The sequence below is a fragment of the Gossypium hirsutum genome, chromosome A11, assembly GCF_007990345.1.
Source record: "Gossypium hirsutum isolate 1008001.06 chromosome A11, Gossypium_hirsutum_v2.1, whole genome shotgun sequence".
NCBI lineage: Eukaryota > Viridiplantae > Streptophyta > Magnoliopsida > Malvales > Malvaceae > Gossypium > Gossypium hirsutum.
In genome coordinates this window covers 21,529,466-21,545,434 of record NC_053434.1, presented here as the reverse complement: position 1 = coordinate 21,545,434, position 15,969 = coordinate 21,529,466, and the positions used below count along the sequence as shown (strand labels likewise).

At 31.8% G+C, this 15,969-nt stretch overlaps 1 protein-coding gene across 2 annotated transcripts; it reads left to right on the top strand.

Moving 5' to 3' along the window:
- The first annotated feature begins 10,410 nt into the window (after positions 1–10,410).
- Positions 10,411–13,697, top strand: LOC107912710 (APO protein 4, mitochondrial). Of its 2 annotated transcripts, none has more exons than XM_016841018.2 (3): positions 10,411–10,774; positions 11,458–11,677; positions 12,732–13,697. In XM_016841018.2, the coding sequence occupies exons 2-3, from the start codon at positions 11,463–11,465 to the stop codon at positions 13,465–13,467; spliced, it is 951 nt and encodes a 316-aa protein (XP_016696507.1). In that variant the 5' UTR covers positions 10,411–10,774; positions 11,458–11,462; the 3' UTR covers positions 13,468–13,697. The 2 variants fall into 2 exon arrangements, with proteins under 2 accessions (XP_016696507.1, XP_016696508.1); XM_016841019.2 differs by having other exon boundaries at positions 10,417–10,774; positions 11,455–11,677.
- The last annotated feature ends 2,272 nt before the right edge of the window (positions 13,698–15,969 follow it).

Genomic DNA, 15,969 nt, shown 5'->3' with positions numbered 1-15,969 from the left:
AAAACAAAAAAAACAAACAAATTGAATTTTACCTTTTGTTTGTCAGACATGAAATATATTTGATATGAGCTCACAATTTCCAAGTTCAATTAAAGCAACTCCAAGAACCAGCACCATGATGCTTGGTTTTCACTTTCAACCGTAGCATATGCTATAAGATAGATGTCGTTTTTTGCATATATCCCAACAACTGCCAATAGGTAACCACCAAAGTAGCCATTCAAGAAACATCTATCTAAACATATTATCCTCTTACAGCTAGTCTTATACCCATCTTTGCATGTCCTTTGAAACAATCTGTTATGCAGATAACAATTTGTTGTTGTTCGAACATTTTGGGACCTAAGCTCCAACAGATACTCATAAATCTTCTCATAATATGCCTTATACCTGCGTCAATTAATTCTAGTGCCCTGAGTTTATCCCTCCTACATTTGGTTAGTGAGACAGGGCAAAGGAACTTTGTTTTGACATTTTATTACAATGATGTCAAAGAATAATTAAGATCAACCATGAACTTTTATTTATAATGTTGAGCTACCCAAGCTGAGTTTATATTTCTATTTTTAAATACCTTAGAACGAATATGGTTAGGGTTTAAACTCCTAATTTTCCAAATGTGATCACTAGGGTCAAGTGGGTTAATTCTAGAGGCCTGTACGTATCTTGAATAGTGTGGCTTACAAACTACCTTTAACCTATTGTGATCATTTTTTAGGGAACTTTAAAAAGTGATTATTCACCCTATCATATTATCTAGTGGCTTCTTTTAGACTGTATTTGTTGGGAAATAACAATCCGATCTCAAGTTTTGGATTATTCATGCCAATTTCTATGTTGAACTCAAGTCAAGTTTTGCCACATGAGTCAGATTCATGAGCATTATTTAATGTTTCAGATTTATCACTATCAGACAATTCCCTTAATTGTACATCATCCATGTTTAAGCCATCTAAATTAACCGTAGCCATATCACATACATTCATTCCAGCATTATTAAACACATCATCACCTATTACACAATCAAATCCATCAAAATCACCCAATTCTTTTTCACTCTCACTCTCATTAAATTCATCATCAACTAAACCTGCCAAAAAAATTTAACATCAAAAGTCACAATAAAGGCAGTGAGGTCTTTGACTTTTTCATACACACTAATGAAAAATAATATTCAATCACTATTTAATATTTGGCAAGCATCCATAATCTAAGTCCACATGCTAGAGAATTTAATACAAACATATTCAGTTCTATCATGCACATGGCAAACAATAACCAAGCAACACATGCGCAAACTATATAATACAAACATACATAGTGCACTATCTAAATTTTGCATGCATCCACAACTTATTTCATCACACAAAACAAATGACATCAAGAAAACATGTTTCACTCCCATTAAATTTGAATAGCTTACAACCCTTAACATTTTTTTTAAACAAATTTTAGTTCGAATAGCTTACACCAATAAAACATAAACTCATAGCAGTTCTCAGAAATTTAATCAATTGTGTAACACACCAAACCCGATCCCTCAGGGGGATCCAAGTAAGACGTGTCACTGCAAAGAAATTATCCATCCTCGAAATTGATTCTGGCGTAAACTTTATAAAACCATAGTGTTTGAAATAAACCTTTAATAAAATATGGAAAATAGAGTATAAGTCAAATGACGTATAGAATTTTGTAAGGTATTTTATCAACCCAAAATAAAATGTTTCTAAATCATTCCATAAACTTTAATGAAACTTCATTAAATCATAAATTCTTTAACATAAGTTTTAAATACAATTTCTTTTCAAAATACAATCAGACATCACCCCCATCATCATACATAATACAAATAAACAGGTATCTCACAACAGTAAATGTCCTCTAGTGTAGTCCTTCAACTAGTCTTCATTCAACAGTAAGCTTGAGAAGGAAAAGGGAAATGGGGTAAGTTCAAAATAACTTAATTAATAAGTTTTAGAAGAAAGCATATCAATAATTGCTAATACTTCAAGCAGATCCTTTCAAAGATTCGAACACAATCACACAATTCCCCATATGGCGAGTACCATAGACAGATAGACAGACTATACGCCACTTTACTTTTCCTTTGGTGTATGCAATACACCCATATAACCATTTGGACGAACCTTCTTCATGTTAGCCACGTACCCAAATCCATTCTCAGATTCTTGTCATTCATTCCATGCATATTTCTTTAGTTTGTATCATTTGTCATGATTTGGCAATCTGGTTTGCAACATACATTTGCCCTACCAAAGGCTAAACAACCATTTTTATGTATCGTGATCTGCTAGTTCAATGTACATTTTATCGAAGGCAACACCATGAATATATTTCTTTAACATCATTTCCAGTAATCAGTCAATATCATTCTTGTTAAAAGTAAAAATTTGTGACTTAAGCATGAAGAATGGTTCTTAGACTTTAATACTGACATAATAGACCCAGACTGACAACTCTTGAACACCCTTTTTCATATATACATTACACATTTACAGAGTATGAGTACTTACCTTACACGAAATATAAAAAAAGAATGTTACACACATGGAAGTAAGAAGGAACTCACCAGAAACACAACAAAGTCTAGATAATAGGATATTTGCCTTTGTCACTTGGACCTTCTATAACATCTTGAGCTAAAATATGGATAATTAAGCTGTAATGACCCAAAATTAACAGGCATAGAAAAAGTGCAATATCAGGCCTTCATCTTAGTAAAGCGAATTAGTAAATAATTATTAGAAGTAATTATGAATCTAGTAGTGAGCTTAATTAAGTTTTAATTAGGTGAATTTAGCTTAATTAATGGTAATTAGGAAAAAGAACTAAATTGAATAAAGGGTAAAAGTTGAATTATAGATTAAAAGAAAATAAAACGGATTAAATAGGCAATTAAGCCTATTTCAATGAAAGAGGCGGTAATGTGCATAAAAATCTTAGATTTTTATGTTAGTTAAATATTAAATTATATTATTATATCATATTTTAAATTATATTATATTATATTATAAAATAAATTAAGATTTTGACAAATGTAGGGTGATGATTTAGTACAAGTGTATTAATAAAAATACATACATTTGTAATATTTATATCAAATTAGTAAATAGATATTTATTAATTACTATTATTAAGTTAAAAAATATTTATTAATTAAATAATTATATTATAAGATTTTTGTATTATTGACAAATTAAATGGTGACAATTGTAATCTAAATATTTGTATTTAAATAGATAAAGAAAGAAAGAAAGGAGTAAAAGAAAAGAAAAAGGAAAAACTAGGGATTTGAAGCTTTAAGCTTTAAAAGGTAAGTCAATTAAGTCCTTTTACTTAATTTTGATGTTTTTGAAGTTTTAAAACAAAGTTTTGATGAAATTAAGTTAATATTTTAGAGTTTTATAGGTTTTCATATATAGTTCGTGTTGAACAAAATGATGAATTAGGGGTTTAATTGATAGAATTTTTAGTTAGAACTGATTTAAGGATTAAATTGTAAAAGAAGTTATTAGTTTTACATAGTAGGGACTAAATTGTAAGAATTTTGAAATTAGGGTTTTATGATAAAATTTAGATAGTTATGTCTAAGTTTGGTTGAAAATTGAGTAGAAACAAAGTATAAATTGAGATAGAAAGGTAAGTGAATTTAGTTAAGATTAAAATTGAAATTAAAGTAGAAATTGAATAGAAATTGAATAAGAAATTTAAATATTAAATGTAAATTAGTATTGTATTAATGATTATGAAAAATTTTTTAATTTACATAGCTAACGTTGTTTCGGAAAAACCTTGGCTAAGGAAGGAAAAGGCAAAGTCAACGAGGGTTAGCTCAGAAATTACAATTTGTATTTCTATAATCCGAATTTAATTATTAATTTTTATATTTTAATTTAAATGTTTATGGAAAGAAAAATTAAGATAAGTGTAGTATATTTGATACTGAATTGAGTATTTGTGAAATTATGATTTATGTGATATTTGAGCATTGGTATTGAATTTAAATTGAATTGGTATTTAATTTTTAATTATTAATTGTTATAGTTTGGTTTATATGTTATTGTAAGTAATTAAGGTAAGTATTAGAAATTGTTATTGAATTGAATTTATATGGACATATGTGATTGATGTGAAAATTGAATATTGGATGTATGTTATATTTGAAAAATATATTGATTGGGAATGTGATGAAATTAATATGAATGTGTGATTATTGTGAAATTTGAATATTTGTTATTGAAAAGTAAAGTGAATTGTATTGAATTGAAAATATATGTGATTAACTGAAATGTGTATTGGTTGAAAAATTGAAAGTGAATTGAAAACCCTATTAACAGTATTCGGGCTAAGTCGGATATAATTGGCATGCCATGGGATTAGAAGTGTTTAGGGATACTTCGACCTTAAGTCGATGAGGCACTATAAGTGTCGTATTGTACTTCGACTTCAAGTCGATGAGGCACCATATGTGTCGTACTGCTACTGTTACTTCGGTTTAATCCGATGAGGCATTGAGTATCGTACTGTTATTGTTTCCTTCGGCAAAGCCGATGAGGCACTGAGTGCCGTACTGGTGTGTTGGTTGGATCCGTGTATCCGTCAATATCCAAGTCATGTTAATAGGGGTGAATAAAGGTACTGAATAACTGATTGCTACTGAATAATTGATTGTTACTGAATAACTGATTGCTACTGAAAAATTGATTGTTACTGAATGATATTGATAAATTGATCAATATTGAAAAATATTGACTGATATTGAGCTTGGAATAAAACGGATTGTTGATTGAAATGGGAATTGTTGAATATTATTTATTGATATTGAACAGTGAACTGAAACATGATTGAAACACATGAATTATGTAACTCTAAATGGGATATAAGTGAATAATATTATTATTCAAGTGAATTGTAAACATATTGTAGAAAAATTATACGAGTTAGTAGATGAAAGAATTGATTGAGTTATAAAGGATTTATCTATGAATTGAACAATTATATAATTGTGATTGTTATATGATTTTTAAGTGAATGTTATATTTTCATATCATTAAGTGTTCAGATTATAGAAATACCACTGAGTTCATACTCAGCGTACGGTTTATTTTCGTGCGCAGGATAAGTTAAAATTAGATCGTTGGATCAGCATCCCAGGCCAATCCCGAACTCTAAGTGGAGAGGTATATTATTTATTGGTAATGACATGTACCTAGGATATCTTATTTGTAACACCCCTTACCCGTATCCAAGGCCGGAACAGAGTACGAGGCATTACCAGACTTAACAATACACATAGACGAAAACGGGGCCATAAAATTTCATTTAATTCAAAACTTTTCGAACACATGCATAACAAACAAAGCTAACTATATCATCACATCAAAACATAGGACATGGCACGATTAATTAAACTTATAAACCATAATGGATAAGGACCACATCTCATGATCATATACGATAACTTAATGCAGACTGATACGTAAGGTCAAAATCATAATAAAAATACATATCACGAACCAACTTCCTATACATGCCACTCACTTGATATTTCTAATATTTGAATTAATTTTCCCAAAAATGATAGTTTGATAGTGTGATTTTGCCTCCGACGATCTCCAACCCCGAGCCAACTTGCCAATACTAAAGAAATAGAGAGGATGGGTAAGCTTTACGCTTAGTAAGTTCATATGAAAATAATAAGCAATTACTACCGTGCTTTTCAAGATAAAACACTATAATTGTACAATTACACATATTCAAGTTAAGATGTGTTATCGAGTTACAGTTACTAAATCATTCATATCTGAAGCTAAAAAACTCCAAATTTAGTTTCGTTAATTTTCCTTCAAACTAGATTCATATATATTTCCCCCATAAAATTTCCAGAATTTTTGGTTGAGCCAATTAGTACAGTTTATTAGTTAAAGTCTCCCCTGTTTTAGAGTACAACTAATCTGACCTCTGTGCACTACGAACCAAATTTCTCCCTGTACAGAATCTGAACGACCATGCAGTTTGTTTCCGTTAAAAATAGACTCAATAAGGAATCCATCCATGTAAGGTATGACTCTAAATAATTTTTTTACAATTTATGGTGAATTTATAAAGTCAGAACAGGGAATCTCGAATTCATTCAGACCCTATTTCACAAGAATTCAACTTTTGCTTCCCCCTGTTTCTTTCATGTGAAAATAGACTCATTAAGCTTTATTTTCATATATCATTTGCATTTTTATTCAACTTCCACAATTTTTAGTGAATTTTCAAAGTCATGCAACTGTTGCTGTCCAACACTGTTTTACCACTAAAATTCATTCTTACATAATTCCACTTAATCCATTTTGTCTTATCGAAATTCACCCAATTATCGAGCACATTGCTCATAATTTTTCATAAACATATACCTACACTTATTCATCATATAATCATGTTCAATTGTATTTTTGCTTAATCGATTTTCCCGTTGAACTCTTCAGAATAATAACTGATACTCAATTGCCTGCACATATTTTCAACTTGTAGCCAAAGCTATCTGGTACGCATAGTAGCCTGCACATAGTACTACACATGCGACCAATTATCCGGTACACGTAGTAGCCTGCACTTAGTACTACACACGTGACCTAACCATCTGATACGCGTAGTAGCCTGCACTTAGTACTACACACGTGATCACAGTTTTCGGGTACGCATAGTAGCCTGCACTTAGTACTTCACATGCGACCTCACAATAGATCATTCGTGTCGTTTTTATTCCAAAGGTTCAATAGGGAAATTCCTCACTTTTCAACATTTTACTAAATTTTCCGTAATCAATATAAATTCATAATTTACATCAAATAACCATTTGATAGGCAGCCACATTTCATATGATATCAAAATATAATAACATAAAAAGAATCAATAGATTATTTATGTACGAATTTACTTGAAGTGTCGATCTCACTATCCATAGTAACAATTGTCCATTCATAGTATAATAAGACACAACTCAAATATCAAATCAGCTTTTAAGAATTTACATAACATATATCACATATTTCATATATCACTTGTCATGTATCTTCATTTTCTTACATTTCATGTAACATTCTTTCATGTCATATTTCCACATCATAAACACCATTCCATCAACTTTTCCAATATATTAAATCATAAAATATATGCAATAATAGTAAGAAATATAATTCAAACATAACATTGCATTATTATTATCATACGAACTTACCTCGATCCAGAAACAACAATTTGCCATTTTAGTCCATAACCTTGTATTGTCCCGATTTAAGCCCGAATCTCGATTTCCTTCATCTATAATATCACATTTAGCCTAATAATTATTCACACTATTCATACAGGTCCAAAAATCATATTTTTAAAAATTTTCATTTTGACCCCAAAACTTTTGCATATTTTCACTTTTGCCCCAAGGTTCGGAAATTAAACTTCATCCTATTTTCTTATGTTTTATGACATGCTGATAATTTTTCCTATTTTCTTATGTTTTATGACATGCTGATCATTTTTCCCTTCTATGGAAACATCAAATTCTCACTCTAACATGTACTTATGACTATTAGGTATTTTTACCGATTAAGCCATTTTGCTCGTTTTCACTTAAAACCGAGTAGCACAAGTTGTCTAACATAATTTAAAACCTTACATTCTCTCATAAAACACCAAAATACACTCCAAAAACGTAAAAATCATTAAAAACGAGGCTAGAACGGACTTACAATCGAGCTTGGAAGCTTGGAAACCCTAGCCATGGAGTCTCCCTTGGTATACACGTCCATGGTGAAGAAGATGAGCAAAATTGGCTTTTAATTTTGTATTTTAATTCATTTTACCCCTAAATGACCAAAATGCCCTTACTACTAAACTTTCCAAAAATTCTATTCATGTCCGATATTTGTCCATAAACTTTGAAATTGGTCAAATTGCTATTTAAGACCTCCTAATTAATATTTCAAAGCAATTTCATACTAGAAACTTCTAGAATGCAAGTTTTGCAACTTATTCAATTTAGTCCCTAACTTCAAATTAAGCACTTCATGCATAGAATTTCTTCACGAAATTTTCACAAAATCATGCAATCATATCATAGACCTCAAAATAAATATAAAATAATTATTTCTATCTCGGATTTGTGGTCACGAAACCACTATTCTCATTAGGCCCTAATTCGGGATATTACATTATTCATATGAGTGTTCTTTTGAATTATGAAAGTAAAGGTGAAATAAGTAAATTTTAGATTTGGTAATGGTATATGGTAAGAATTGGCTTGATTAGCATGAATTTGAACTATTTGAAAATGTATGTGAAATACTTAAAAAGATTTATCATATAGGCACATAAAATATTTAATTTAACATGTTTTGAGTAGGTTTGAATGTGATTTAAAGTAATTGAATGAATGGTTATTGGAATGTTTGGTATATTAAATTGCAAGGCTGGTAAATTTGTTGTTTAAGACTCATTTTGAGTCCACACGGCCTAGCACATGGGCGTGTGGACTGGCTGTGTGGAAACTGCACCTTAATATTTTCAAGTCAAAGAGTAGTTACAAGGGCTCTCAAGTGACCTAACGACATGGCCTTGTGATCTAGTGACACGGCTATGTGAGTCACACGGGCAATCCACACGGGTGTGTGGGTACTGCTCATAAGGAAAATTTTGAAATTTTGAGAAAAAATTGTAGTAATTTTAAATTAGTCCTGAATTGATTTTACTGTTCATATTGGGCTTCAAGGGCCCATTAAAGGGATGATATGTTAAATTTATGATAAGTGCAAACAATTTTTTTAATTAATAACCGTAATTGAACTGTATTGACTGGTAATGCCCCGTAATTCTGTTCCGGGAACGGATAAGTGTTAAGGGGATGTTACATAAGCTTATCAGATCATTACACTATTAAATCCAAACATTCATGCAAGAAACATGAACACATAACCCAGAATCAATAAGTTTTCTTCTTAACATAAAAACCTAACTCTTATGCATGCAGAACTAACATTACGTGCATAACTATGAAAATAACCTAGGGTTCATCGATATTTACCAGAGAGATAATGACAAACGTAGAAGTTGACTGAGTACAACAAACCCAACTTCAAAAAGATTTCTAGACTTAAGATTTTCAAAAAGAGTGCAGAGAAAATCAAAAAGAAGAAAAATGTAAAGAAAGCGCAAAGTTTATTGGTGAAGACACCAATACCCTTATATACTTAGGCATGGAGACAAGGTTTAGTGGGAGAATCAAATTATTCCACTAACACCCTTGATTCTTATGGTTAAGTGTGTTTATCATACTTTAAGTTCTATCAACTAACCAGTTCTCACTGGACTAACTAACCAGTCTTACTAAAATAATAAACAAATCTATTAAACTATGGATTTAATGACTTTGCCAAAACATCTGGGGTGGCGTATACCCAACAGAAGAATCCGCCAATCCACAACTCTCGCCAAAACACAGGATCCACCGATTGGCGTATACATAAAATCCTATACTTGGTCATAACTAATACTTTACTTAGCCAAAACTATGCTTAGTACAACAAACAATAACCAAATATAAAGGCTTCGTTGGGCGAGTTGTTACAAATTGATAGTATAAAAGCATAACCCCATGTTAGGCCTGGGCGAATGCAACATATTTGAACTAACAATTCCAAAAAATCATAAATTCAAATCCCTTTAAAATAAAAAAACGATGAACCCAAATTAGAAACATTATTAAACCCTATACCAAACTTGAACTATGTCCTTCTTAAATCGAAAAATAACTCAAATTCGAAATAAATTTGCCTATTGCAATCAATGGAAGACCTTGGGGTAGTTCTCTTCTATTAATCATTCCGACAATGTTGAAAATTAGCACAATAATTCTCCAATTTCGAATATTTTCAATCCCTTCTCTAACGATTCCCTAAAAATTTCAGTCATTTTCCCTTTTCTCTTGAACAAATTTTTTTAACCAATTTGTTTTTGCCTCTTTACTTTCTTCTCATGTTTTAATTGATTTTTTTGGCACATTAAGTTAATTTTTTTCAGATCACTCGATGGAGATTAATTACCCATTAAATGGATATCCAGTCATGTCCAACATGGCATCGTAACGGGCACGTCAGCTATCCAGTTAGGTTTGCAACGAAAAATGGACTCAAGTGACTGATTTATCACTTTTTGTAAATATTAATGACTGATTTGTCAGTTTTGAAAATTTAGTAATTGAAATGTTATCTTAATAGAAGTAGAGTGGTCTATAGTTTTCCCTTAAAAAACTTTTACTGACCCTGACCCTGCCCCTGACCCTGACCCTGACCCTGACCCTGACGCTGACCCGAGTGAATAGGTCGACTAATAAGTTATGGTTTCTTCATTTCATTTTATTTTCTATTTTTGCTTTCCACCGCCGGCTGCATACCGATTTACCACCTCCCCCACCGCCGCTTCCAAACTCCAAGCGACTTCGAGAACCCAGCACTCCGTCTGCAACTCCCACAGCTGCACGCTTGCTGCCCCTTGTTTGCCTAAGATGGTGTCATCGTCACCCTCGATTTTGTATGCTAGTTGAGAAATCCTTGAAGGATTTCTCTGATTCCGGCGGCGACTGCAAAGGAAGAAGGGAGCTTGGCTGCAGGACCCATCCGTCCAGCAGGGGCGATAGTCGGAGAGTGCCGAGTAGAAGGGACGTCGCTTTTTTGCTAACGTTGAACAAGTTGTATCTACTATCCACATCCAGGTACGTAAGACTACAATTTCTATGAGCCAAGAAATCAGAATATTGAAAACTCGACACCCAATAAAACAAGATGCTGATTTCTTATGCTTTGTTTTATGTATTGCTATAAACTAGATTTCATGTGGGTCGATTTGTCGGATTTTTAATGTAGTTGGAAAATCTTTACCTCATCTCTTATCTATGACATGAGAGTTGAATACGAGTACTTTAAGAAAAATGAAGAGTCAGGATATCATGAGTTGCTCTGTTGTGAATTATTGGGTGCTTTTCTTTGGTTGACAACGAATTGCTGCTATAAATTTTTTTGTTCTTTTTTATTCTTTTCGTAAGCATGGATACTGGTTTAACCCCGCTAATGATTGCAATTAAAAGTTGATGGAAGTGTGAATTATATGAATATTGATAATATGATATATTTTGAGGGTTTTTTGGGTGTTTTCTAGCCATGTTACTTATTCACTTTGCTTTTATGTTCATCTATGTTGTTCCATTATGAGACCCCTTTTTAGTTTCATTTTTCACCCCTTAAAATGTCCTCCATTGTTCTCCAAAGTCAGTGTTTGAAATCTAGAATTTTAACTGATAAAGTCAGATTCTCGTTTTTGGAAGTTAGAAAGCATATTGATTATGCTTCTATTTGTTACTTCTGTTTTCAAGTTGTTTGATACAATGTCTATTAGCAGGATCTATGCCAATGGCATTCAGGGGTCATTGGAGATCATACAGCTCGAAAATAGACCTGAAGAAGCTTAGGCCAATGATACTCAAGAGAATCGAGAATCGAGCCAAGGATTATCCGGTGCCTGGAATGATTCCGGTGGCTCAAGAGGTTCTCAAGGCCAGAGAAATGCTTTTCCAAGGAGTCTTCACCCTTATTAAACTATTCCCCGTTGTTGCTTGCAAGTAAGACCCGCCCTCATTTCCTCTATCTATTCAAATATGCCTTAATCCAACTTTTGCCTCGTTTTTACATATACAAAGTAAATTTTCATTCATGCTTAGACTTAACTGCTACAGCATGTGCAAACAAAGACTTTTAGTTTTAATTAGGCTAACAGAGTGATAATTTGTTTGGAAGTTTCACTAATCGTTGATAGCTTTTAAAATGGTTTAGAAATACAGTCCTAATCTTTTGCGGAAAGACCCTAGGTGTAAATACCTAAGTTGTTTAGCTTGGGTGTGAGTGCCAAATACGGGTTCATGCCAGACATATGTGGTTAGATTTTTTCTAAAATTTATCATGTAATAAAGAGTCCAATTTTCCTACTCCTAGCAGTTAGAGCATTTGGAAAGAGCTACTTTATTTCAAGAGTCGTTCAAGCAAAAAAAATTCGGTTTGCAGTCACAAGTCAAATACCTCTCTTTCATTTGGATTGAAATTTTACACGGATGGTTATTTTTGCATTTGGTGGAATCAACAAGTTTCTATGACTGATGAGAGTGGAAAGGGAACCTTTGTACATTAAAGAAGATTAGGGGAATAAGAAGCTGGATTGGATTGGTTGGTTGAATTGAAAATTGGCGAAAATACCACAGATAAACATTGAACCGGTGAAAAACCAGTTCAATCACTACAAACCGACAAAAAAATGGATTGGACTAGTAAAAGATTGATATTCTATATATCTTCTTTTTGTTTCAAACTTTATTTGTTATTAATGAGATTTACAATCTCTTAGTTTTATATGAAAGGTATTAGCATCAAGTTAAATGCATATTTTATTAGTTATTAGTTATTTTATAATTTATTTACATTAAATAAGTGTTTAAAGTACTTAAACACTAAAAAGTCAAGAAAACATCAAAATGCCCCACTCAACTGGCTGGACCGGAAATTGGAGGTCTAACTGATTCGACTTCTGATCCAGTTTGAAAATTCCCCAAATTTTACTGCATTACTCTAACCTCTATTCATGCAAAAAAAACTAAAAAAAAAACATTAATTGATACTTTGCAGGTTCTGTGCAGAAGTGTACATTGGTGAGAAAGGTCACTTAATCCAAACTTGCCACGGATACAGGCGCATTGGAAAGAACCGGGTTCATGAATGGGTCCGTGGTGATTTGACCGACATACTAGTCCCTGTAGAAGCATTTCATCTACACAACATGTTTCAAGGTGTTATCAACCACCAGCAAAGATTCGATTTCGATCGTGTTCCCGCGGTCGTGGAGCTATGCATGCAAGCAGGGGCCGATGTAACTGATGAAATTTTGAGATCTGGTTCATTAACAACCCATGAATTTTCTGGTACAATCAGTGGAATCGAGTCCTTGTCAGATGATGATATAAGGGTGATAGCAAATGGCACCTTGAGAGCATGGGAGACCCTTAGATCCGGTGTTAAGAAGCTGCTACTGGTCTATCCGGCAAAAGTTTGCAAATATTGTTCAGAAGTTCATGTCGGGCCATCCGGCCATCTAGCTCGTCATTGTGGAGTATTTAGATACGAGAGTTGGCGTGGAACCCATTATTGGATAAAGGCAAGGGTTGACAATTTGGTCCCTCCAAAGATTGTGTGGCGGCGACGGCCTCAGGATCCAAAAGTGCTTTTGGATGAAGGTCGGAATTACTACGGGCACGCACCAGCGGTGGTCGATCTGTGCTCACAGGCAGGTGCTATTGTTCCAAGTAAGTATTTATGTATGATGAAATTGAGTGGTTTACCTGGACCTATTGGAGTTAAACCTTAATCTTTTGCAAACCTAAACCTAAGTGGAGGTGGCGTCAAAGGTTAGTGGTATGTACAATTTTCAGCAATAATGATAGTATTTATTCAACATTGTAGTCTCTTTTAAAGCTTGAGATCTTTGTATAGGAAAATTTTCCCCTTTTCTCAAGAAAAAGTAAGATAGAATTTGGTAAGACCAGTTTTAAAAGTAACTGCCCCATTGAAATGGAAAACGGTTGCCTATTTGATCGATTTGTATCTTCTTCTTCTTCTTTTCTCTTCGTTTCTTTTCTTTTCTTTTTCATTTTTTTTTACATTGGTATCTTTATATGAAATTTGCATTGAAAGTTGTATCAATTAATCAACTTTATATTTATTTAATTTTAAAATTAGTTTTTTAAATTGTCGGTTTGAAATTAAATATGTTGGATAAAAAGAAACTATATGAAAATGGAAAAATTATAATCTTTACCTTTATTAATTCTCCGAAGTGAATAACCTCAATATTAAAAAACTAAAACTCGATTATATCATGATGTAACAAGTTAAAAAGAACTGTGAAAAAAATGATTAAAAAATTTATGAATGCTTTGATATTTTAAAAATTAAACTGAAATCTAACCAATAATATCTATAATAAAATAACTTGAACAAAATAACTTTTTTTAATTGGTCAGTTTTAAATTTTTCAATTTTTTCAGTCTAATTTAAAATAAAATATTTTATTTAAATTATAAAAATAATTTTACAATAGGATTTTTTTTGTAGGATTAAAGTGTTTTTAATGTTTGTTTTACTGTTTATGAAGGTCGACTCTTTCAATCATGTGTCTCTAGAGTTTTAGAGTTTGATTTAAAATTCTTTGATAGTATAATATGATATACCATTACAATTAACACTTATCCATATATATTTTTTTCTTTTCTATTTTTTTGAACAATAAATCTAATTGAATATACTTAATTATGATGAAATTTTCAATGTTGATTTTTTCCCTCTCAAAATGCTAACCTATTATTGAATATGCTTAATTATAAAGAAACTAAATTCTTTAAAAATCAATCTTGATTTCTTTTTTCTTTTCAAAACACTACTTACTATCCCAAGAGAGTTTCAGGTAAAGTGAAAAGATGATAATAAGGCGATTCAATATTTAAAGGATTAAAGAAGAGATAAATGTGAGATCCGTCTTGCACTCCAAAATCCGCTAGAGAAGCTCCATCATCTTCTTTAGTTATAAGCTGGTTTTCGTCTTTAGAATCAACAATCAAGATCATACGCTCACGGGCCAAATTCTCTTGAGCTTCGATCTCTTTCTTCAGGCCATCGATCGTGGCATCGTCCTCGACTTGGACATAAAACAGGTTTCCAGTCAGAATTTCCACCACCAATTTCATCCTTTTCCTCACCAAATTGTCTCTCGTTCATAAAGAAATTTACAGAGGAAAAAATGGTTTTTAAGTGACAAATCCAAACAAATGACATGTTCATGTTAGCTGCATTTTCGGGTGGTTAGTTTCAACCATGCTTTTGATATGAATACTTAATTTTCCCATGCAAGTTTCTAGCTGGTAATAAATAAATTTATTTGTTTTCATAATATCATATATGGTATTTATTTTAACAATTTTTTTAAAATTAGAAATGCAATTATGTAACAAATTAGTTATTCGATTCAGTAATGTAATTATGTTTGTGGAACATGAAAACTATTAAATGGATCCAATATTTCTATTTATAATATTGTTGGAGAATATTTTTAAATTATATTTAACAGTTCTTTATTGAACAAATAAATATATATTAAATTTAACCCTATTTTTAGTGCCCATAATTTGTATAAATAGAATATAAAATATAAAATATTCGTTTCTTAATAATTTCTTATCCATTTATATGGGATATCATGAGCAATTAAGAGAAAAGAAAATCTATTATCTACCATAAAAACAATCCTAAATTAACTTTTAATGTTTTATTTTATTTTTTGTTAATTTTGCTTTTTTTCTTTTTTCTTTTTAAGTTAAATTTAGCTCTCAGTTTTTTTTACCGGTGTGGCCGGAGCACATATTGTGTTTTCTGGCTTGTGCTTCTTGGCAGCTATCAATCATTGGGTATATTGGGATCTAGAAATTTTTTGTGATGAGTGCACAGAAAAACTTTTTTTGGATTTGCCCAAGATTTTTGGAATTCATTTATTTCTCTCAAGAGTGGCTTGCTTTAGCTTTGGCGCATTTCATGTAACAGAATTGTATGGTCTTGAAATATGGATGTCGGACCCTTATAGACTAACTAGCAAGGTCCAACTTGTAAATCCGACGTGGGGCGTGGAAGGTTTCGATCTTTTTGTTCCGGGAGAAATAACCTCTCATCATATTGATCATCAATTTTTTAAAAATAATCAAATGATTGTTTTTAGTAGAAATACTAACTAAAACATTTGAAACTTTAAGCATGATAATCTACATAGCAATTAACGTGTATTTCTTCTTCTTCTTTTGAATTTTATAATTTTTTTATTTTT

Bases quoted from the DNA above. Each gene is read 5' to 3' on its own strand.
- LOC107912710 (XM_016841018.2), top strand. From the start codon at position 11,463: ATGCCAATGGCATTCAGGGGTCATTGGAGATCATACAGCTCGAAAATA. The intron at 11,678-12,731 runs GTAAGACCCGCC...GATACTTTGCAG, and splicing joins TTCCCCGTTGTTGCTTGCAA to GTTCTGTGCAGAAGTGTACA.